Source organism: Apaloderma vittatum, unplaced genomic scaffold (assembly GCF_000703405.1).
Source record: "Apaloderma vittatum isolate BGI_N311 unplaced genomic scaffold, ASM70340v1 scaffold8531, whole genome shotgun sequence".
Lineage (NCBI taxonomy): Eukaryota > Metazoa > Chordata > Aves > Trogoniformes > Trogonidae > Apaloderma > Apaloderma vittatum.
In genome coordinates, this window is record NW_009699576.1 from 65,161 (window position 1) to 88,197 (window position 23,037).

At 38.2% G+C, this 23,037-nt stretch overlaps 1 protein-coding gene across 1 annotated transcript in view; it reads right to left on the bottom strand.

The window, feature by feature from the left end:
• LOC104280694 (semaphorin-3C) overlaps positions 1–22,241 on the bottom strand; it is a gene marked incomplete at its 3' end in the record, with an annotated part of 85,893 nt that extends 63,652 nt beyond the window's left edge. The window contains exon 1 of the mRNA XM_009878430.1: positions 22,137–22,241. Within this exon, the coding sequence (XP_009876732.1) occupies positions 22,137–22,239 (103 nt within the window). The remainder of the gene's footprint in view (positions 1–22,136) is intronic.
• Positions 22,242–23,037: the final 796 nt, after the last annotated feature.

The window sequence follows — 23,037 nt, forward strand, 5'->3', positions numbered from 1 at the left end:
CCAAATTCCTCAGCAACGCAACTTCTCCTTTGTTACATAGTAAACAACCAGCACAAGGAGATGATTTTACATGCATATTGCACAACTTCACTAAGGATTCCGCTGCTGAACAACATTTTCATCTCTTTTCCATCACTATCTTCTTTCAGGGCAGGCAAAGAGAATGAGTAAATGCAGAGGCTTCCTTCTGTGGAATATGCCTTGACGCTATAAGAGGAGCCAAGGAGGCAGCAGATTTCTAAGTTGTGCAATAAGGAGTGCTGGCACTGGCGACAACTGTCTGAGTAAACAATATCACACCAAGCCTGAGGCTGACACCGAACTTCAGACCTAAATATCCTTGTTGGTTAAGTACGAGGCTGTTCAGAGCACAAGTCTATAGGGCCAAGTCAAAGCTCTGTTTTCGCAGAGAGCCCTCAGCACATGAAGGAGGATTCAGAGGTGGCGGCCAAGTCTCTGTTATGAATAAATCTGATTAAATCTGCTTTCACTGGAATATTACAATACAAGTTAACAATACCAACAATATCAGTCACTGAGTGAGAAACATGTAACTGGTTCCTACATCCTGAAGCCCCTATTCCACTATTACAACACTGGATCTGGATCTCTCCGCTTCACGTCTGCACATACCAGCCCCAGCAGACTGTTTTGATACCTGAAAGTGGAGTTACAAAGTGGTGCAGGGAGACCCAGGGAGACAAATCCCAGAGAACGAAGCAACCTACTGAAACATCGCTGCCTGCTCTTACCAGCAACCCAGCATAGCATGGCTCTCCCCATTACACCTGCCAACGTAAACCTGTCTCAGGCATCAGCAAGTAAAATATTTGAAGTGACCTTCAGGTGCGTGACTTAAGGTATCATTTCCTTTTGTAGGCAAAACCTGAGATTTTCATCTCCAGTCAAACTGAATGGCAAAATCTGGAATGAGTCTGAAAACCTCTGGAATGACATACCCTCTAATTCACACTTCTGTCCTGCTGCACATGCGGTCTTTAAAGGGCAAGAATAGACATGTGCTTGAATATATTAAAAAGCTGAGAGTGCAGCCGTACGCATTGGTACAGCTGGTGAGTCAATGGCAAAATGACAAGCTTCAGGAAAAAGCATGCACATAAGCATGTAAATAGAGCTGTTCAGAGTCTTGGCTCTATTACTTCAATAGTACTGTGTCACTGGTGATATGTTAGTGTGCCTATGGACTCGACTCACTGTATTTTTCCTATTTAAAACCTAATATCTTAATATACAGTTAGGAAGGTGATGCATATTCACCAACTTCAAGGGAGCTAGTCTGGATTTGCACACATTAAATTACCATTAGAACAATAGAAGCGTACGCACCTGCAAGAAATAAATTAAAAATGCACTGAATTGTATTTAGCATTGCTTTGAACCCTACCTGGAGGAATCCCATCATAAGAACAGCCCTTTACCACCCTGAGATTATCCATGGAATAATGAAGTCTCTTGCTAAACTTTTCAGTATCAGTAACGTGAAGGAAAATAGGCACAAGGCTGGAACACTCTAAGTATTCAAGCAACTGAAGAGACCAAAGTATGAAGGAGGATCACGAAAACACGAACAAACAAACCAAAGCATGGCCAGCAAGGCTAAAAAATGATTGTAAAACGACATAACATTTCTGTGTGAATGCTCTGTGCTCAGATGGGATAGGATTAGGATCATGCACAAAAGTATAATTCACTGTTACAAAGAGTTACAAAATAGAAAACAAAGGCTCATAGTTAGAAAATAATTCTTCCTGAAGTAACAGCTCAGAAAGTTTCTGTACTTAGGACATTCATTACTGAACAAAAGCAAGCACTACAAAAATGTGCTAGAGCAAACACTTTTTCACTAAAATAAGGTGGATTATAGGAGTTAGGTATTTCTAGTATTTCTAATTTTCAGGATTCCTAGATTTATAAGACATTTCTTTTCATTTAGAATGAATTTAAATATTGATTTGGTCCCTTTCTTAAGACAGAGGTCTCACAATGACATTTTGTGCCTGTGTATATATGTGTGCCCACACAGACAAAGGGACAGAAAAGTATGTGTACATGTGCGTGCATCAGGAAAAGAAAGATATTTAGATATCTTTCTTACCTGAGGCAAAAATTATCTCAGACAGGTGATCCATCCTGTTGCGTGAGGGAATGAGACATAAAATCTCCAAGAAAAAAGCAAAGTTGGTGAAACAGAGCCAAATTCTCTGCTGGTGTAATTTCATTAGAGGTAAAAGCAGCTGCCCCCACATACATAGCTGAGAAGGCTACTTGAATGACGAAGGCAGAAGAGGGAGTCAGCCGAAATGTGTGGTTTGAAATTATACTTTTCACCGTCAGCACAAATTGTAATTGCAACATCAGGCAAGTTTTATTAATTAAGCACTTTAGAATTAGCTTGTAAGTATTTATCACTCTGGATTTCACGTTTTTTAAATGAGTATCCTCAGGATCGTCCTGATGCATATATTGACTCTTGCTTTATCTCTTTGTTTTTCCCTTTACTTCTATAAAAATAATTTATAAAACTAAATTTTCAGTCTTCACAGTTTTATAGTTGCTTTTGGTGCAGTACTTCCCTTCAAGTCATAAAGTAAATTGTTCTCACAAAACACCAAACAAGAATTTAATTAACCTCATCAAAGTTTTACGGGGGATATTCACCAGGGTTTAATCCATCCCAGAACACAAGTATCTTTTTATGTCTGCATGCAGCATTTGGGGATCACTAGCATATAGAAATGGCAGATTTATTCACTCATAACAGCAAGAACTTTAAAACTCCAAGCACAGGAGTATCTTCTGGCCACATACACAAATTGAACTCAGTTTTGGCATCTGTGAGCCAGCCTAAAGCCAGGCCAAAGTGTTAGCAGCCTTCCAGAATGAGACACTTCCCACATCCAGCCTTGGAGATGGAATACAACAGCTAAGCTACAAGGCTCAACCTGTGCAGAAGACAGAGAGAAGATATCGAGGCCAGGTGACTAATGTGCCTTGTCAGTAGCCTCCAGGAATCATCTGGCGGCCATGAGGAATGGAACATGGCTGATCACAGCTCCAGTCTTCCACCATCCCAAAACTTGCTCCTCATGTACAGTTTCTCTGTTTTATAGAGCTAACAGTTACTATTAACTAGTACTCAATAAAATCAGACTCAGATCTAATCTACTGCCCTTTATGCTTCTCACTCCAGTTCACTCCACATTATTTTTTTGTATATAATGACAGAGCTTAAAGTGAGGAGTGAAAAGTACGCTTCTTTGATTATCTTACCTTATGTCTCCTATTTAAAACAGCTATTTAAGAAACACTGGCTGGAACTGGAACTTAAGTCTCTTTGCTTCCAAACTGAGATGGAAATTAAAACATTTTTTTTCTCTCTATTATACAGAATGAAAAAAACAAAGTAATCTCTGCTCAGTTCTTTGAATGTAAACTATGCAAACATTTCTCTTCAGGCAATAACCCTCTGTGTGCATTCCAGACTGATGGAGGTACCTCTTTGCAAATCTGAACAAGACAGCTGAACACCAAGATCTGTGTCCTAATTGTGCCCTCAAAGATTCTCCACTAGCTACTAGTAATGTTTAAAGCTGTATGGTCATTTCTGGCACCATTTATTTAACAGGGTTGCTTCAGCTCCCAGTCGGAAGTGCCTAACTCTCCCCATGGGTTCAAGAGCAAGCACAGACACTGAACACAGGCTTTGAATTCCACTCCAGGAGTCAGTCGCATAATGGTTTTGCCAGACATTTCAGCATGCTATTCCTTTGTTGTAATCTTGTTGGCATGCACTCACCATCTAGCTAAGTTGTGCATTCCAGCATACAACATACAGCAATAGCATCATTCATTGGTAAAGTGTCTGTTGAAACTCATCCAATATATATTAATAAAAAGTTTTCAGGTATTACTGTTAAAGACCTTTGTACATGACTGTGCCACTGCATGTTAGCTAATATACAGTTTGCTTATGATATGAGAACAACTTAAGTTCTCAAATCACAGCTCATCAGTTACCGCAGGTATCTGTCACTCAACTGCAATGATCCATCCTTTATCCTAGAGCTAGCAAAGCCTGGGAAAGTGAGGATGCTGGGGTGTGAATTTAATGTTGCTACAGAAAGCTAATCCAATCTATCCAGGCATAAAATGCATTAATTCCTGTTGCTTTTAAGCATCCAACAGAATACTTTTAACACATATTCTTGTTTCAGTTCTTATTTTTTGCTCTGAGGTAAATGCTTTATTGACATATTTTTGTGAATTTAATGAGAGATATGTGTGCTTCCAATGGAAGCTTAAATACATTAAAAAAGCCATGGTATGTGTCTACTAGGCTTACAGAGTATGCAAACCAGACTGTGAAAATTGACTGTATTCCCACCCAGTGGTTAAAGGCACAGAGGAACCATGGGAACCTTGCTCTAGCCTTTATTTTTGGCTTTCATAAAACAAACTCTAATTCTTTATTTGTCAAATTACTATCTGTTACAGTTTGAACCTTCCATAAGATTTACTCTCCTAATGAAGTTTAATCTGCCTCTGGCTTGAAGCAAAAGAGCATTGTGTGTTCGTGTGTAGGCAGTGTGAATGTGGTTTTGCAGAAAAGGAAGTCTTCTGAATGTTAAGGGCTAAAATCAATGGAAAATGGAAGCCAGCCTATTGCTCTTGTTTTTCCAGCTGTCAAATTTTACTCTAATAAAGTAGATAGTATTTCTTTACAACCTCATTAGTTTTTCCTAAGCAAACTGACAATACCATTCACTGTTCTCTGAACGCAATCTCCATAATTTATGCTATTCTTCTGTGAGAAACACTCTGAACACTTGTGTGTAGAAAAAGAAACCTTTCAGCAATGTGTTCAGAGGCCTAAACATCTCTTCTACTTTATTTTACTTTTTAACTTGGACAGGGGACTAGATAAAGAAGGGAGCAAATGTGAGTCAAATTGAAGGAGACAGTAAGTGTGAAGAATTGTCTGCAGCAATGCACATTTTAGCCCAGCAAAACAGTAAGCAGTCTCTTAAGGAGCTCAGAAACAAATAACAACAGATTTAAAGAAAGAGAAGGACATTACAGAGATCAGCTCTATGAAATCCTTCTATAATTACACTATCTGAAAGGCAGCCAAATTGGGGATGGGGGAAGAGTGCAGGAAGCAGTAACTGCTTCACTATATGACACTACCTATGATTTCACATGGAATCTTCATCTCTTAAACTTGTATCTACACAGTGGGTCATCAACTTTCTGACCCATGATTTTTTAATGTGTGAAAATTTCTCAAATGTGTTGAACTGTTTAAGATTCAGCAGGTCTCGCTATTAACAGAAGTCAACAGAGGGAGAAGAAAAATTTTGCACCTGTAGAAATTTGAATTTGTGTTCGTAGAGAACACAGTTACCCCCCTCACTACTTATATATGGTTCTCATAACACAGGCATTTGCAAGTCTCAGTCACTAATAAATTTTATTTTTCCAACACTCCTGTGAACAAAGAGGCAGCATGAGCACAAATGGCCAGATATGTACCAGCAGTATTAAAAAGTTTATAAACATTTCCAGGTATCTCCTGTTTCTTATGAAACCTTGCTGAGATTGTTTTAATTAAAGACACTGTAGCTGACAGTTTTGTTCTTCTTCTCATTTTGAAAAATCTTTATTTGACTCTGCAAAATCAAACTCAAACTGGTAAGGCTGGCATTTGGATTTTACTTTTTCCTTTCCTCTAAAGATTTGAGATTCTGGGAGAAAAGCTCCTACTCTCAGTCTGTTTCAGAAGAATCTTATTATCATAATGGAAAAAAGGCAGCTTTAATCAGTTAGGTATGAGACAATTTTAATTGACTGCAGGAAAGACAGTAATGAATTACTGCTTGCCATCCACCCCCATATTATTCCCACTAACACAAGCATTAGCACTGCTTTGCTGAAAAAGAGTATTTTGCTTTTGATTCCACCTTCTCTTCTGAACTGTAGTATAACATTCCCTCAATTAGGAAAATTAAATATTCTCAAATGTGAAAATATTAACTAACTGTAAGAAACAACACAATTACAGAGAAGGTCTGTTTCTTTAACCTTTGCCTGAACTTGTAAATTACTGAGTTCTTTTTGGGGTAGTTGCTTGACATGCCTCATTTCAGTTGCTGCCACTTGTCATAAAATGGCAAAGTACACAAAAATCTTTAATCCTGCTTCCACCAGGCAAACCTCAAAAAAACGCTTGGGTACAGTCCTGTGGGGTAGCGGCTGAAGAGAAAGGAATGAAAAAAACCAACCTGTAAACCAACTCTGTCTCTATAAATAATACAAAGTGGCAATTACTGGCATGGGCAGTGACAAAGGGACAGTAGCAAACATGTACCCGTTTCATCACTGCCAAGGGAGCAGCTGGGCCTGTCCTGAGATGTGTAATTGCCACCCTGCTAATGCATTTCCAGGGGCTCTGAAACCTCTGAACTGGACAAACGCTTCACGCTCAAGTTGGGACACAGGAAAAATCTCTAAAAACATAGAAACTGATTCTAATGTATTTTGTTTGTTTTCATTCTAATTTTCATTAGAAAATTGAATATTCTCTTGTAGTGAAAAAAATAAAAATCATTGTCACTGTCACGTATTATTATGTTCATAACTGCACACCTTTTTTTAGAGTTGAGAGTGATTAAATGTAGACTTCTAATTGAAATACTGAACCTGTTAAAAATGATTCAAAGTTCAGTAATATCACTGGACTTCAGAAGGATTTATGTTTTAATTTTTTTTTCCACCACAAAATGAAATTTCTTTTCAGTTATTTCCTTTTGTTTTGCCAAAACCAAATGGAAACATGTAAGGCAGAGAAAGACTGCTGCAATGCAAGCTATATGCTGTAGACTATTTTGAAATTAAAGTGCATCTGTTCGAAGTGTATGGAGACACAGACATGAATGCAGATTTTTTTTTTTTTTAACTTTTGTACCATGAGGTTTTGTAACACAACCTTACTTTAATTTGTGTGTAACATCCATAAAATCGAACTTGGAATGAAAACTGGAAGAAACAGCCTTTCCACATCCTTCTATTCCTTAAGAGTCTCCTTTGGTTTTGACATTTTGGTTTGCTTCTTTCTGTATCTAGAATCCCCAGGTTATGCTGAAGGAGCAGTTTTCAATTACTGAATTAACAGTAAAAAAAAAAAAATCATAATAAAAGACCTTGCATTTTTGATCACCATTGCCTGTCAGTCTCTAGCCAAAAACCACACCAAGAGACCATGCCCTATTTCCTGTACTAAACGCTATGGTAGTATTTGAGTCGCGTGGGATACGTACAAAAAAGGAAAACGTTTTAATCCTGTAACACCATTTACATTAATTGTGGTCTACAAACAGAAAACACTAAATCTGTTATTCCCTTTACCTTGTTTTCAGCCTCTTTTTTCACGTTCAGGAGACAAGGCAGAGAAGGTGTGGCAGCTGGGCAAACAGAGGCGGCATATTTTGCTATGAACTGTGACCCCCAAATCCCAAGCCATATTTGTGGAGAAGAACAATTGCTTTATCCAAGAAAAATCTTGTTGGTATTTTCTACTCATAAAGAAATCATCAAAGGATTTTTATTTTCCTAACTTAGTTTAGAAAAAAAAGGTTTTATTTGTTCTTCAGGAAAAGTCTTCATCTTGTCTAGTCTTTTTTATCATCGACATTTACTATAGTAGATAACAGCTGCTGAGAGCCTTCAGTCACAGCATTTTTGAAGGCTGATGGAAGAATCAAGCTAATATTTTCAATGGCTCTGGGATCTGAACCCATATCCTCAGGATTAAGGAAGATCAAATGAAAATGAATACCTCTTTACAGACAAAATCCACCTATCCTTTACCACATAGAGAATGAATTTGTCTGCAAAAAGTGGAGTCTGAAAAAGTGAACTGATATCTTTTCTATTATTCATTTACAAACTATTTTGCTCCTATTTTGGTATTACCAAAATCACACAATGCTTTGACTTCCCTGAGTGAAAAAAATTAATGTCCAAAATGTAAATTAATAGGGAATTGGTCATGGATACTCCAGAAAAAAAAACAACGCCTCAGTAGTTGACTCTAACCCCACTGGTGTCAACAAAATCCTCCTTTTTCTTCCCCAGTTGAACACTGAAACAACTTAATAGTTATTAAGTACATACTCAGAAAGATACATGGTCCTGATTCTGACCTTACTCAATTTTAAAGTGGCTGAATGACGAACTATTGTAATATGAGCAGAGTCCGACTTTATTAATATATGCAGAGATGAGCTTGGAGCGGGGTGAAGAGTGAACAGCTCACCATTAGAATGGAATAATTGCTTTCCAAGATCAAAAATAAGCCAAAGAACAAATAAAGTTTCTGGAGCAGATGACATACAGGAAGAGATGAGAGAGTGGGTTTGTTCAGTTTTAAGCATTAAATGAAAAGGGCAATCTTGTTGTTTACAATGACTTATTGGGAGGCTATTCGAACACTGATGTTAAAGGGTGGGATTTCCACCCTTGGAGATACTCAAGACTGAAGCAGAAATGTCTCAAAGCAACTCGATCTAATCAGACCTGCTTTGAGCGAGAAGTCCCTGCCTACTGCAGGGAGGGTGGACTAGACGACCTTTAAAGGTCCCTTCCAAACCAACTCATTCTATGATTATGATTCTATGACGCTGGCTGGAGGTCACTTCCAACCCACATGATTCTATGGAACAAAGGAAAAATAAAGTGGTTTTGTTAAATAATAACAGTAAGAGACCATTACAGCCTTTCAGAGAGATTAAAGAGAGTTCCCCTAAGTCTGTACAGCCTACCAATCAACACTACTTCTAATGACTTTTTCAGATATTCAGAATAATACAGTAGCAATCATGTGACTGAAAAGAATAAGCTCAGCAGCACATGTATGATGGTTTTGTATGCGTGTGTGTGTACATTTGCAGGTTTATGATTAAAGAACAGACCTCAAGCTTGGAAACTCAGCCACTGAAAACAAAGAATATACCACAGCTTGGGCAAATCTAGGATGATATACATAAGGAACAGGATGTGGATAGATAGTTTAGAATTTTTCACTCTCAACTTTGCCATTTGAATATCATTTTTTGCAAACTCTTTTTGCTATACATCTGCCATACATCAGATAACATAAAATTTGCTCAGAAGTAGACATACATACCTCCACAAACACAGCACGTACTGTAGAAGCTTGCTTTATCTGTTCTGTGTAACATTATACTCGGGTACAGGTACAAACTTTGAAAATGAACCAGAACCAGATGTCACAGCAAGTAAAGACCTAATATCTGCTCTTAGACCAAAGGTATACTGTGAAATTTGGTCAGAAATGTCACTTATTTAACTTAACCTTAATTTGAATTTGGTATTAAAGGAGATCAATTCAATCTCAAAACAAAAAAATAAATTATGCACCTGTAAATTTAGTTACATTCTGCACACTCCATCTTAACATGTAGTGATTTACTCATCATGTTATGAATGAACTCTGTTTAACAACAGGAAGGCAATCTCCTAAACAAGAGAACAAAGGAGAGAATGTACAGAAAATACAGGCAGAATCATCTGACATTCCTTTCATATCATTTCATGGAATGCCAGATATCTAGAATTTCTGCCATTCCTTAGAAAAGGGATTTTTAGATTTTACTGGATGGCTACTGACAGATCCATGTTTTCCCCTTCCATACCAGGGAAATCTATTGTTATAAATTGTAAGAAAACAATTTACAAAACATGCAAGGTCTCAAACTTGGAAACCCATACTTCAGGCACAATAATTTGCAGTAGGCATCTCAATAAAAATTCCTGATGTTGAGTGTTTATAGCTTCCGTTGTGGACACGGTCTGCTAGGTCATTCGGGTCAGATTTCTGACCTTTTTGAGAAAAGTTAACTTTATTCTTCAGACCTGCTTTAGTAGATAAGCTGTGTTGGAAGTGCTGCCAAAGTAGATAGTTACGTTTTAATATCTCACACCTGCTGATCACTGATAAAATCACAGAAACACAAAGCACACCGGCTGGAAAGGACATCTGAGGGGTTACATCAGCCAAACTCCTGCTCAAAACAGGGCTACCTACTGAAGTGAGATTGGTTTGCACAGGATCTTGTCTGAGTTCTCAATACCTTGAGTGATGAAAAATCCATTGCCTCCCTATAGAACATATTTCAATGTCTCAACTACGCTCATGGTGAAAAAAAAAAGAAAAAGAAAAAAGAAGAAAACTAAACATCTAAACAGATCTTTTGCTAAAACTTGAGACCTTTTTCCTGCCACTGAGCACTTCTAAGAACCTTCTTTGTCCTCTCTGTACTCTCCCCATCAGACAGCTGATGACAGCCATAGTTTTCCGTTCTCCAGGCTGAAGGAGCTCAGCTGTCTCAGCCTCTTCTTGCCCACCATGTGCTGCAGCACCCATAACAGCTTAGTGTCCCCTCACTGGGCTTCTTCCATTTTGCCAGCAGCTCTTCTGCTGGGAGGGCCCAAAAGTAGACACAGCAATTTCCTTCCATCATCTCTCCTCTCCACAAATCAAAACAAATAAATTGGCACAACTGCAGAAAACTTTAACATAAAAATGACACAGTAGGACAGAACCATGCTCAATTCCTGTGTAAAAAAATATTATGTTGCCTCCTAACTGAGCCTAAAGAGAACACACATGTATACTCCCTTCAGTATGAGAAGGTCTGATATCGGATCTGAAGTCAGCTTCAAAGGAGCTGTAGATTACCTCCAGAGCAGACACTATGGCTGAGTGTTCCCGTAAAACATGAGCTAGGGTGGAGCAATTTCACCCCAGCTCCTTGGGCCTGTAAGCAATCTTCACAAGACCCTTTCACCTCTTGGTGACTGCTACATCACCCCCTCATTCTCCACAAAAGAATAGTTGCTTTCTTGAAAGGGCCTTTTAGAGAAAAAAGTCTCATGATCTGCTGTTTCTCTCTCACACATTTCTACACAGGACCCATACCTATCAACCAAGAATTAAACCCACTCTAAACAAAACTCATTTTCAGCTGCTCAGCAAACAGGTTGGAGCTATCACAGACACAGCCCAGGAAAAATAAGCAAAGGGAACAGTAAACAGTGAGTGGCCACCTTGTTTATTCAGCGTGCTGTGGTTTATTGATGTTACACACAATCTCAAGTTTAGTTGATCTTAGATGTTAGATGTTTTCTCTGACATCCAACCTGATCTGAAAGGGAGTTTTCTCCAGCTGGCTAGGGAAGCTTTCAACAGCCATAAGCGAGCCATAAAGCTCTCCCAAAGCCAGTGTCCCCTCATGTGCAGAAAGAAAAAGACCTTAAAGCAAATCCTTCACAGGCACCACACAGTGTGAAAAGAAAAAACTCAGCTCTATGTCTGTTGGACAAGTCCAGGCAGACTTCTTTCACCTATTTAAGGACAAGATAAGAGAAGAACTGAGTATACAAGAAGAACAGGCTGCCTCATAGCTAGCATTCAATGCCTGACTCCAATACCAATACTAATACCAATACCAATAAGAATACACACTACAGAAGCACAAATGTAATAATAATAAAAATTATAACAACAACAACACGTTGGGATTTCATCACTGCACCACAGGGATAGGTGTATCCGGAGCACTCTAAAAAGGGAAAGTTCTTTGGCAATGACACCCTGTGAATCTGGAATGAAATGTATCTTCCTTGAAATAGCAAATGGAAATAAAGTCATAATTTATGGCAGATTCTTGTATCTGCAAATAAATCCAACTCGAGAAAGATTGTTTTATTTAAAAAAATAAATATTTAATTCTATTAGATTACTCAAACACACCTCCCCCGGCCTGCCTGCCCAATACATCTATGTAAATCACCACAGTAGGTATGGAACCTGCCCTAGTATTGATTCAGCTGGCACGACTCCCTCTATAAAACCTCTTCAGAGCTCCTGCATCAGGGTGGTCTGCTCTGCCCAGCTGCTGGGGAGATGCTGAATTCCTGTGCTTGCCCCTCTCCCCCTGCGCCTGCGTTTACTGAAGGGGACACAGCAGCAGCTTTAACTAGCCCAGTCCACACACAAATGCAGCAAGACTCAGGTTCTTTCTCTTCTGTGCCATGCTAGGGCTTCAGGAACTCACTGCTCATCTTCAGGGTGCTGGGGCGGAGGGAAGAATTCCTCAGCTAAGGAAGCACATACCACAGAAGCAAAGGTTCTCCCATGTCTCAAGGAAATGAAAGAACCAGATAAAAACCTGTTGGTCGTTGGACCTGGCTGGTGGGCCAAATTTGTGTAAATCTCCTCCTTGCTTCACTTTCTGAATACAGTGCAGATAGTGGTATACCTGACTGCACTTCAAGTAATTTTTCCATTTTTGCAATTTTATGCACTTTTACCACTTTACGAACAGATTTTTTCATCTGCCTGTGTGATGTGAAGAACATGTTTACCTGAGATCATGAAACAGTAGAGAGGGAGAAATATCCAGTGAAATAAAAATCACTTATATTTGATTCTTTTCCTACTCTATTTTTGAAAAACATGGTCAAAAAAGTCTTACGTTAGCAAGCATCCGTAAGCAAAACAAGGTTTCTGCTGGAAAAATGAATAGCTGACACCATTGTAATTTGAAAAAGAACTTATCAAAGCTATAAAGATGATAAGCTATTAAATCAGAGGTAATTGCTTTACAGGCATATTCATTTTCATATTTTATAGCCGGGTATGCACAGCTTTATTTCCATAACACAAACCACAATAAAACATCTCATGTGGGCTTTAAACTCTTTTGTCTTTGCTGTAGGTTTTTATGCTTTAGGGGAAAAAAAAATAAAAAATGGTGCATTATTTTCAACAGTGGCAGGAAGTGGGTTTTTAGACGAATCAGCTTAAAAAATTCCAGCTGTGTTCATGCCGAAGCCATCGAAAAGTCTAAGCCTGGGATCAGCTCTCCATGCCAACTAAATCCTTTTCAGGCTTGAAAAAATAAATTTTTGAAAAAATGCCAAGCCTCTCCTTGAAAAATAACATCTTAATTGGTTGATATTAAAAAACCAGAAAGTGCCATTCTGAAGATGCAAGTACTCGCATTTTTGTATATTGTGCCTTGTAAGAGCACTCGACATATTAACACAGAGACTATCTCAGAAAACTGCAATGACAGGCATGCGGGCTGGTTATTTCAGACCAGGAGGAATTTATAAGAACTGTAGAAACTCAATGTTTTAGGAACTATCTTGTGCTGTTGAAATGCACCAGGATGGCCAAAGAAGTGTGTGACAGTGTTTGCCCCAAGGAAAACATGTTGTTTCATTCCCCAGCTGGCTGTGGCTCAGTAGACAATAAGGAAACCCCACTATTCTTGTCTTCCAAGATCAGCAAGTTGTTCTCAATGAGTTTCTCTGTCAGTTTTAGGTTCATGCCCAGTAAAATGTTTGGGATCAAAAAGAGAAAATGTAGGCTTACATATTGACGTGTGTATGACACAGTGTTTTAATACGCATGGCCTTTTTGTATTAAAAATAAATTACTGCAGGTTTATGAATATATCTATCCTACTATCTTTCCCTTTGTGTGTGCATATACACCATGATATTTATCTACTCCTTCTGTTGTTCAAAACTTTGCATTCTTGGACTGTTACATGAGAAGGGAAGAAAATGAACTCCGTCATTCCCAGCCACTGAACTGAATGAGCTATCAGACACTTGCCTCATATTTCCCTTATCCTTGTAAATCTAACTCTGCAGCTCCTTTAAGCTGGGAGACTGAGAGATATAGCTTGATTTACAGAGATATTAAAAGAAGCCAAATATTTGATTTATTCTGCATAACTTGAAGCTTTTAAAAGCAACGGTGGTTTTCATTAGGAGTAGTAAAGAGAAATGATATTAAGCAAAAGAAAAACATTGTAAGAAACAACAAAAAATGATCAGAAAAACAGGTGACTTAGATAGTCTATTACTATCAGGAAAGGATTTACAAGATTTTTTTTCCAGTTGCACTTGCAAAGCAATATAAGAACCACAAAACTGCAACAGAAATATTAAAAGGAGATAACAGATGAGATAATAGATATCTGAAAGTGAATTTTAACATGTCATACATTTACTGTGTAACTCTGAAGCAGTGTTCCAGAATTCCAGTCTGACCCTCTTAATGGCTGAAAGTGATGCCTTTAATTAAAGAATTTGGCTTCAGCTTAATTTTTTATTATTATTTTTAAAAAATAAAATTAACTGCCAAGACACATTTTCTTTCCATTAAGCAACTTGGCAATCCAGTGTGATTGTGATGTCTCTTCATCCACGTTCTAGAAGATAATTTTGGTAAGGCAAGTATTTATCCCAGAGCAGGGAGGAAGATTAAGCAGAACAGTTCAAAGGTCTGGGTATTCATTCCAAACTATTCGTAAACGTTACATTTCACAAAATCGTATTTGCATTTGAAATTTGTACTAGAAGTAAAAACTTCTCATAAAAAGGAGTGTGTTTCATATGAAGTATCTACTTAAAGCCACAAAGAAAATATTAAAAAAACCCAAGCCCCCAAACCACTCTTCCTTCCCCAGGACTACCAAGGTCATTAAAAATGACACTTCCGAAACAGTGGCCAAATTACAAATGAAGAGGTCATCCCTGAAAGCTGCTCATAGACCAAACTCTAAACTCACAGTGATTTGAAGGCATTCACACACCAGGTCTGAAATTTGCTTTCTCTCCCTGACAACACACAGAGTTCCTTATAGATTCTGCATTTCTTGGTGCTCCCTGATTGAACTCACTGGAGCTGTGTATGGTTGCTGATCCAGAGATTTTTGTAGCAAGATGTTTTGATGGGAGGCTCCAGAAAAAAAAAAAAAAAGTTTTTTTTCAGAGAATGATGAAATACAATGAGCTACAGTTTCTTATGTTGTAACATGGTAGGACATTTCTTCAAAATGTTGTTTTCTGTTTGTATTCCAAGGCAGTGTCTTGGAATAGAAAATAATTATTTTAAGATCATTAGTTAAAAATATGTATACTGTGTTTCAAAAAGTAATCTAGGTATAATCCAGAGTATTAACTGTGCTTAATACCCTGGATGTGGTTAACATTGGCTCACTTATGCATAACTGATTTGCTGGGTGAAAGTAGCAGGTGGGAATATCCCAAATACCAGCTGCTGTACAAAGGGACGAGAAGCATAACCTTATCCACACAAGAAGAAAGAGGCTCCTCCTCAAGGAAAGATAGTTAGCCTTATATTCACAACGTTAAGAAGAAAAACTAAATTCTCTAAAGGGCATGATGGTCCCAGCTCCATAGTAGTCTCATGGGAGAGGCAAAGCTATCACTCCTTATCTTCCTTTCACTGTGCTACCAGTCTTAGCTTCAGCAAACCAACAAGTAGGATTTCTGCTTCCAGGAAGAAGCCATATCAACAGCAGATGCAGTAATGATGCAAATACAATTGTACCAAGTTTGCATTGAATAAGGTTGAGCAGATAAAGGGAAGGGAGGAAGGGCAGATGGTGCAAACCCTCCCTTAATCACCCTCATTCACTTCATTCCTGGAAACACACACCTATCTTGATTTAGACACTTCACTGTAAGACAGAAAGTCCAGGATCACAGCAATCGACGCAGGTCTTGGAGAATTTTTCACTTCTCCGTTGCATCCCTGAGACCCCAACTCTGCAGTCAGATGAATAGGAGAAAATACACAGCCTTCTTTTAACCTGGCGTCTGCTGCAGCCATTGCCATCTGAATGTCAGATGAGAAGGCACGCTGTGAATCAGCAAACTGTGTCCCTGTGACAAAGGCCTTTCCCCAAGAAAGATGGCCGAGGCTTTTTATTAAGGAGTGTTATTGAGAACACAGAAAAGCCAGCACCAAAAAGAACAAAATATACATGAGGAAATGGCTGGTTCAAGTGACAGGATAAGGTCTTGGCCTATGTATTTATTCATGGCAGGATCTCAGTCAACGCACTTCAATAAAATGAGTAATTATTGTGAGTCACGTCACTAATTACATCTGACACACAAAAAGGCTTGTGCAGCACCACATTTCAAAGTGCACTGTGAACTCAACTCATCCACTATGGACATGGCTCACAGAGAACCTCTTGTTACTAGTACTCAAGCAGTCCTGAAAAAGATAGGGTATTAGAAATGTCTATGCCATTCTTCTCTCATCGCATTTTTTTTAAACATAAAAGAAGATGTGTTGTACAATAAGGGCAATATAACTGCCTGTGTAGGGACTTCAGCATTTGCCTTGGACAGGCAATACAAGGGAGAACTGTAATGAAAGAGCAGTGGAATTGGCCAAGATAAGATGCTTTCTTCTATGACAAGTAGAGAGAGACAAGATGTGTTCAATCTGTCAAAATGTTCTAAGATAAAGTTGAATTTTTCCATACCAAAATAATTCAAAAAAGAGAAAAAAGAGATGGTTGAGATACAGGTCAAACTGACTGAGATGGGGAACAGAAAGAGATTAAAGGAAGGAAGTCATCTCTTAGATAACAGATCTACCTTTTATCGGGCAAGAAACACTCAAATCTTCTCAAACTGTGAATGTTCTTAATTTAAGAATAGGATTAAATCTGTACGCTTTCTACCTAAATCTGAGGCCTGATAAATAACTACCTTGCAGATTGTGTCCTTATTTATGCTTTCCTACAAGAGTAATTGTAGTGACTTCAGAGAACAAAGAACTGCACCAATCATTGCCTGTGACTTGAGCTGATAATTTTAACAACTGAAGTCACAGCACATGAAATCTAACCTTAAACAGAGGAACAACACATCAAATTCTCCTGTCCTGTACACTCATGTCAACAATAACAACCGTGAAGCCACATCAGTGATGCTGATGTGGCTTTTCACATAGGAGTGTGAAAAATAAATAGATTCAATGTCATTTGGCATGTGGTACCTCCACCCTCTCTAGAAACACAAAGATTTTTACATAATGCTTCCTTTAACATATTTCTTTGAAAATGTTTTCTTTTTTTCCCCATATTTAACTCACAGCCTGTTCAAGTAATTTAATTTCTATAGAAGCAAGATTTATTACATTATTTCTCTCTTTATTTTAACAACAGAGAAATAAAAAATGACAATCCAGTCTGAAAATGACCCCCAAAGATTTCAATTTCTAAATTAGGTATTTGTCTTTAAGAACAACTAAAGCTGTTCGCTTGAAAAAGTGAAAAATACCAATTTCATTAATAAAGAGAATTCCCTGAATTTTATATTTGACAGGATGCAAATGTGTATTTTTTATATTTTCAGTGTGAGACATTTTAAGGGGAAGAATTTTCACATGGTTGGTGTTCAACACTTTATAAATTAGTATTATTTAAGATCCATGAAGCTGTGAAAATCAAAATTCAGTTACTTCTGAGAAAAACCGACCCACAATTTGCTGACACTTACGCAACGATATAAACACTCAAGAGATTTCTGTATGTGTTCTGCACATAAACAAAAATAAAACCATGGTTCTCTTTTATCTCATTTTCTTGTCTCTATTTTTCATTTTTTTTTCTTTTCTTTTAATGCCTTACCTCTAGTTCATTTTGTAAGTAGCTTTCATTCCATGGACGCCACCAAACAGCCAATCAACTATTTGAGCATAAACCATTGCCTACTAGACTGTCATCAGCACAAAGTCCCCCAAATAATAAATGAACTTTTTATTAACTGTGGTAACATTAACATTACAATGAGGGATTGTTTAAAAACAAGTTGTACTGCTGTTGCTCAAGAGCTCAAAGAAAATGGTTCTCAGTTCCTTTATTTTTTCTTGAGAGTAACCACAGGGGTTGCATTAAATCTTTTTAAATATGTTGACAGTTGAATAAGTGCTGCTGTTGCTCTGGTGACATTTTATGCTTTTTAATTGTCATTAATGAAGCTGGCTGATACTTTCTTAAAAGTGCTTTACATGTTCTAGTAATTTTATGACAAAAAGAGGAACAAAACCGTCTGCAAATTAGCCTTGATCCACTTCTCATATGGAATTTTCACTGGAGACAATGGGAGAATCTGCATGGGAAACATCTGCTTGACCATTTTAGGTAGGAATGCATGAAATGTTCCCAGTAAACTGTGAAATTATCACTTGGTTGTGTGTCTCCATATAATTTCAAAGCTCAAAGAAGATTATTTTGAGTGTATTTTCAAAAATAAATACTGGAACTGCCTTGACAGATTCAGAATACGATGTTAAAATGCTAGGACCCAACATTTTAGAGTTGTAGTAAAACCCAAAATGTAAATGTGAGTTGGAATGAAATTAAGGTCTGTCACTATTCTGAAGTCTAATAACTCCCTTCTTATTCTAATAATACTTCCATTGATTTGCAAAAGGTTTTGCCGCTGAAAAGACTGAAGGATACAGCTCCCAATTATCTGTTCAGGAACAGGCAGTAACAAGGAGGAGTGCACGTAGCCTGAGAAACAGCAGGCCCTATACTTGAGAGTTCATAAACAGATAAGGCCTTTTGCTACGGAGCAAAAATAAACTATGGTGCTTTAAATTATGAGAGCTGATTTAAGCAGATTAAGGAAGATCTACTGCGAGGATGAGGGGAGCCAGAAGAGGTAAGGGGAGGGGGGGGCGGAATAGTAATAATGTAAGGAGATGTGTCAAGTTTTTTGTTTCCCCCCTCCTGGGTTCCCTGGCTCTTGCACGCTCCACCTAACACAGCAGATGATTCCCCAACACTTCTGCACCACGGGCTTCACATCTTTGCAATTTCAGAATCACAGAAAGCTATAGCCACCTTTCGTTCTTCAACTCCAGTGGCTCTTCGAGTGCAGATGTACAAATATTGATGGTTCCTGGCACCACAGTTAAATGGGACAATGAGGTCACGACAGATCATTCCAAGCAAACCAAGAACGCCTTGGCTTGACACTCTGTAGGCCATGTGTAACCTGTACAAAGCTTGCAGTTCATCTCCAGCCTCGCCTTTCCTTCCAGCGGAGTCAGAGGCTAGACAAGACGCAAAGCAATGGAAATCAGGCCTCGGGGTTCTGCACAGCACTGCAATTTTTCGGATACTTGGAGTGCAGACAGCAGTAGGTTCCACACTCACGTCAGACACACATTTAACAATCTCAGCTAAGTCATGAACTACATTTTAATTAGACAAGGGGCCAGGCTTTTGATTTCAAAAATAGAAATTAGGGTTGCAGTCCTTCATCCGTTCAAGTTAATTGCAAAATCCCTATTATCAGGCTCTTGAGGTATTACCCGGGCTTACTTTTTAATTACATTTGATTCTTAATGAAGTAGATGACAAAGAGAAAAGCAGCCCATGATTCAAACGATTCACATTTTTATCTTTCCTGATGAACAACAGAATAGGTCAAGATACTTGCTGGATTTTCCCATGAGAAATGCTGTGATGTGAATAAGCTCAATTGACTTGATCCTGAAGGAGCAGGTTAGCTTTGAAAGGCATCACTCATTTTCTCCTCCTGTATACATTCTACCCCCAAAACTTATGCAGTGTAATTACAGACACCAAGCCAAATCCAATTCAAAACTTGAAAAATATCATGGTAAGTATCCTAAGATTGAATGACTTGTCTTTATTGTCTAATGTCATTTAAAACATAAGGAGTCCTAATTATAGTCTTATTTTCAAATGATGCACTTTAAAAGAGTGACAATTCTCCATAAAAACTGACAACTTCTCAGAGCATGGAGACAGCCAGTAACTTGATATTTCCACATGATTTAAAGATAATAAGTTATGAAGCAGCTTATGTAGAAAGAGTATGTTATCACACTTGGCTAGAGAATAACAATGTTTCATCTTTTTCTCTTATATCAGTACCCATGTAAATAAATGAAGATTTATAGAACAGAAGTTCATACTTCAGGTGGGTCCATTACCTTGTTATCTACAACAACCTGCAAACTCTTGTCACATACTGAAAGCTGTTTCTTACCATCTGGAAATCTGGCTTAAAAATAAAATTACTGGGTTTATATTACACAAAAAGCTCAGCCCTTTATTTCAGACATTACTTGTCATATTACAAAATACAGAATTATCTTCTCACTTGTATGACTTAGAAAGACACATTAAAAATCAAGGACTTTAAAATACAATAACTTTTTTAAAGGTTTGAGATAAATATTTGAGAAAGTAAAATGTCCATTTTCAGAGAATCAGATAGTATTGCAAGGCTCTGGTGACTTTCTCCTAACTTTCACTGGCTAGTGACTCAGTTGTTTTACCCATGCAAAGCATCACTTTAAAAATCAAGGAGAGGACACAGGCCATGGTATCGCAGAAGCAAGCTGAGATAGAGGCACCCCCGAGTGTTACAGGCAGGAATCAGAGAGCCAGGGCTGTGTCCCCAGGGCTTGTGTGGGGTGCCAGCTCTTTGGGCGCAAGAACTTCACCAGACAAAGCAGCTGCTGTGACATAAAGCTGTCCTAACACTTTTTAAAGGAAAGAAAGCCAATCTCCTTTAAGAGAGGGACAGAGAACTAAGGTTTCAATTCACCCAGCCCAAGGTTTAGGAGTTTTTGCTCCGTGGGTGGTTCTCTGTTCCAGACTTGCATGATACCTGTGACAAGCCAATGGACAAAACACAAATTTCTTGAGTCCAGGTTAAAATCATTTGCCCCGTATTACAATTCTTTCCCATTCACAGGGTTCAGTACCACAAAATCTGAACACTGCCTACTTCATGCTCATACCAGAGATCAGGGGAAGACTAAATTACTTTTAAGGCCACCATGGACAAGCTGTGGAAATCTGAACGAGCCTGTTCTGTGTAACCTGTAGCTGTAACACACATCTGCAGCCACACTTGCCTCTGTGTTGAGTTGTGCTGAATCCGTACCATCCACATTAAGTCAGCATTATTTAAGCAAGGAAAAGAAACTCCCACCTACTTCTTCATTTAGCAGTTCTCTCTTGGAAGACAATTTTTACTATTGCTTTTACTGGAACCATGCCAATTTACACCTATTAAGTATTACACTTGTAAGTTTAGGGCCATACACTCTACAATACACAATATCTTGTACTTGTTCAGTCTGCTGACTGGTATTTGTGGAAGGTCTAACTTGGCAGGTCTCCTTGCAGATGTCTCTCAGACTCAAGAGTACATAGTTACAATCATTACAGCAAATAGCAGTTTGAGATACTTACTAGCTACAATTATTTTTCAAGTGACCCTTTAAAGGCTATTCGGAGCACACAGAATATTCCCATGGCAGGACATGGCCTTTGCAGGGCATCCCTGTACTCGTGAACCATAGACAGTGCTGGTGCAGGCAGTAAGAAGCCCTCATGTCTCAAAGAAAATCGCAGAAAAGGCAGAGGGCTGAAGAAAGACAGTGTCCGTGGCTAGCGACAGAACATTTCTGCCCAAATTTAACAGAAACTGTAATCCTGAAGAATACACACATTTTGAAGTTGTAACTAAAAACAGCATATAAGACATTTAATACTAGAAGAATAAGCTACCTTACTATTAAAGTAATACCAGGGTAATTGCAGCAATAAGGTACTGCTCATCACTTCAGAGGTAAAAGCAGTAAAATAATTTTTTAAAAATTAAATAAGAATTTTGATTACTTTTTTACAGTATGCAGGCATCAGTGATTGCTATGGGCTCTGTACATCCAACACAGTGTACAAAGTACACAAGGAATGACATTTGGTCAAAGGGCTCCAAGCCTGGCTAACTATCTTGGTAAACCTTCAGGCAGCCTGATTTTCAGAGTATAGAGTGCCTCAGTAAGGTCCTGAACTAAAACAACTCAAATCATTAATAACTTCCACTACATGCCCTATGCTATCATATTTCCCAAACAAAACTGAGGATAAGAAATAAAAGCTTTAGTTGTAAGTAAGCCACAAGAACTCTCAAAATAAATGGAAGATATTATTAATTACGTGCCTATAGGTACAGTAGCAATGAACTTCAGGTAAAAATCAAATTGAGGCTGACAGGTACCTCAGCAACACAAACCAAAAATGACAGTTGTGGACACAGATCAAAAAGTCAATTTCTAGTTAGTTACTGAATTGCAGGGGAAGAAGAAAAAACATTCTTAAGCAAATGTTATGACTGAACATCTTCTTTCTTACCATTGAATGTTAAAAAGACCCTTGCTTGAGGCTGGGAAGATCCTTTTACACTGCTAAAGTAAATAAATATCCCAATCAACACGTGCAGCACTAGAAATGCCATCTCTTCAGATCTGCAACTTAATATCCAAGAAACGAAACCTGAAAAACAAAGATATCCCATTACTGTTGTATACAATTTCATAGAGCAAAAATTGTACTACAGGAAGATCTGCGTTAGAAAACTCTTCCAGCTAAAGCCATAATATATGATAATGTGAAAGAGGTACAGTACTTCTGTTTTTCCTTTGTACCTCTGCAAATGGTCTTCCCGAGTGGTCTTCTGTGCTGGCACCAAAGGAGGTCCCTGCCTGTCAGTACCAAGCAACCGAGTCTGAGTTTTGGCTAAGGCAGACAGATTATAGCAATAGATTCAGTTTATTTAAATAAGCACAATTCCACCTGCTGGAAAAATAATTATGCTAAATGTCAAGGCAGAGCAAAGCAGGGACAGGAGATAAAGTTTCACAAATAAAAAGCTGGCTGATATTTTCAGATGTCTCTCCTTATTTTACATCATATTTGATCCTCCTCTCATGTTTGGGGAGGTGAGGGGGACAGATTTCAGTTATTGTTTGTGGGTTTGGTGGGATTTTTAACTTTTCTTTTAGCACTTGAAATCAAAGATGCTTGTATATGAGTTTTAAGTTTTAGTAAGCTGAGTTCTCTAATAACCCTCTAGATCTTCTTTTAAGATGAAATCCTGACTACATACCTCACTAATTTCAAAATCATTGAAACCAAAAGTATTTCAACATGCTTGAAACTATTAGTCAACATTTGCTTACTGAGCTATGTCCTTTCAGGATACTTCCTTGCTCTCACAGATTTCCACAGAGCACTAAGAATACCCAGTGTTGGA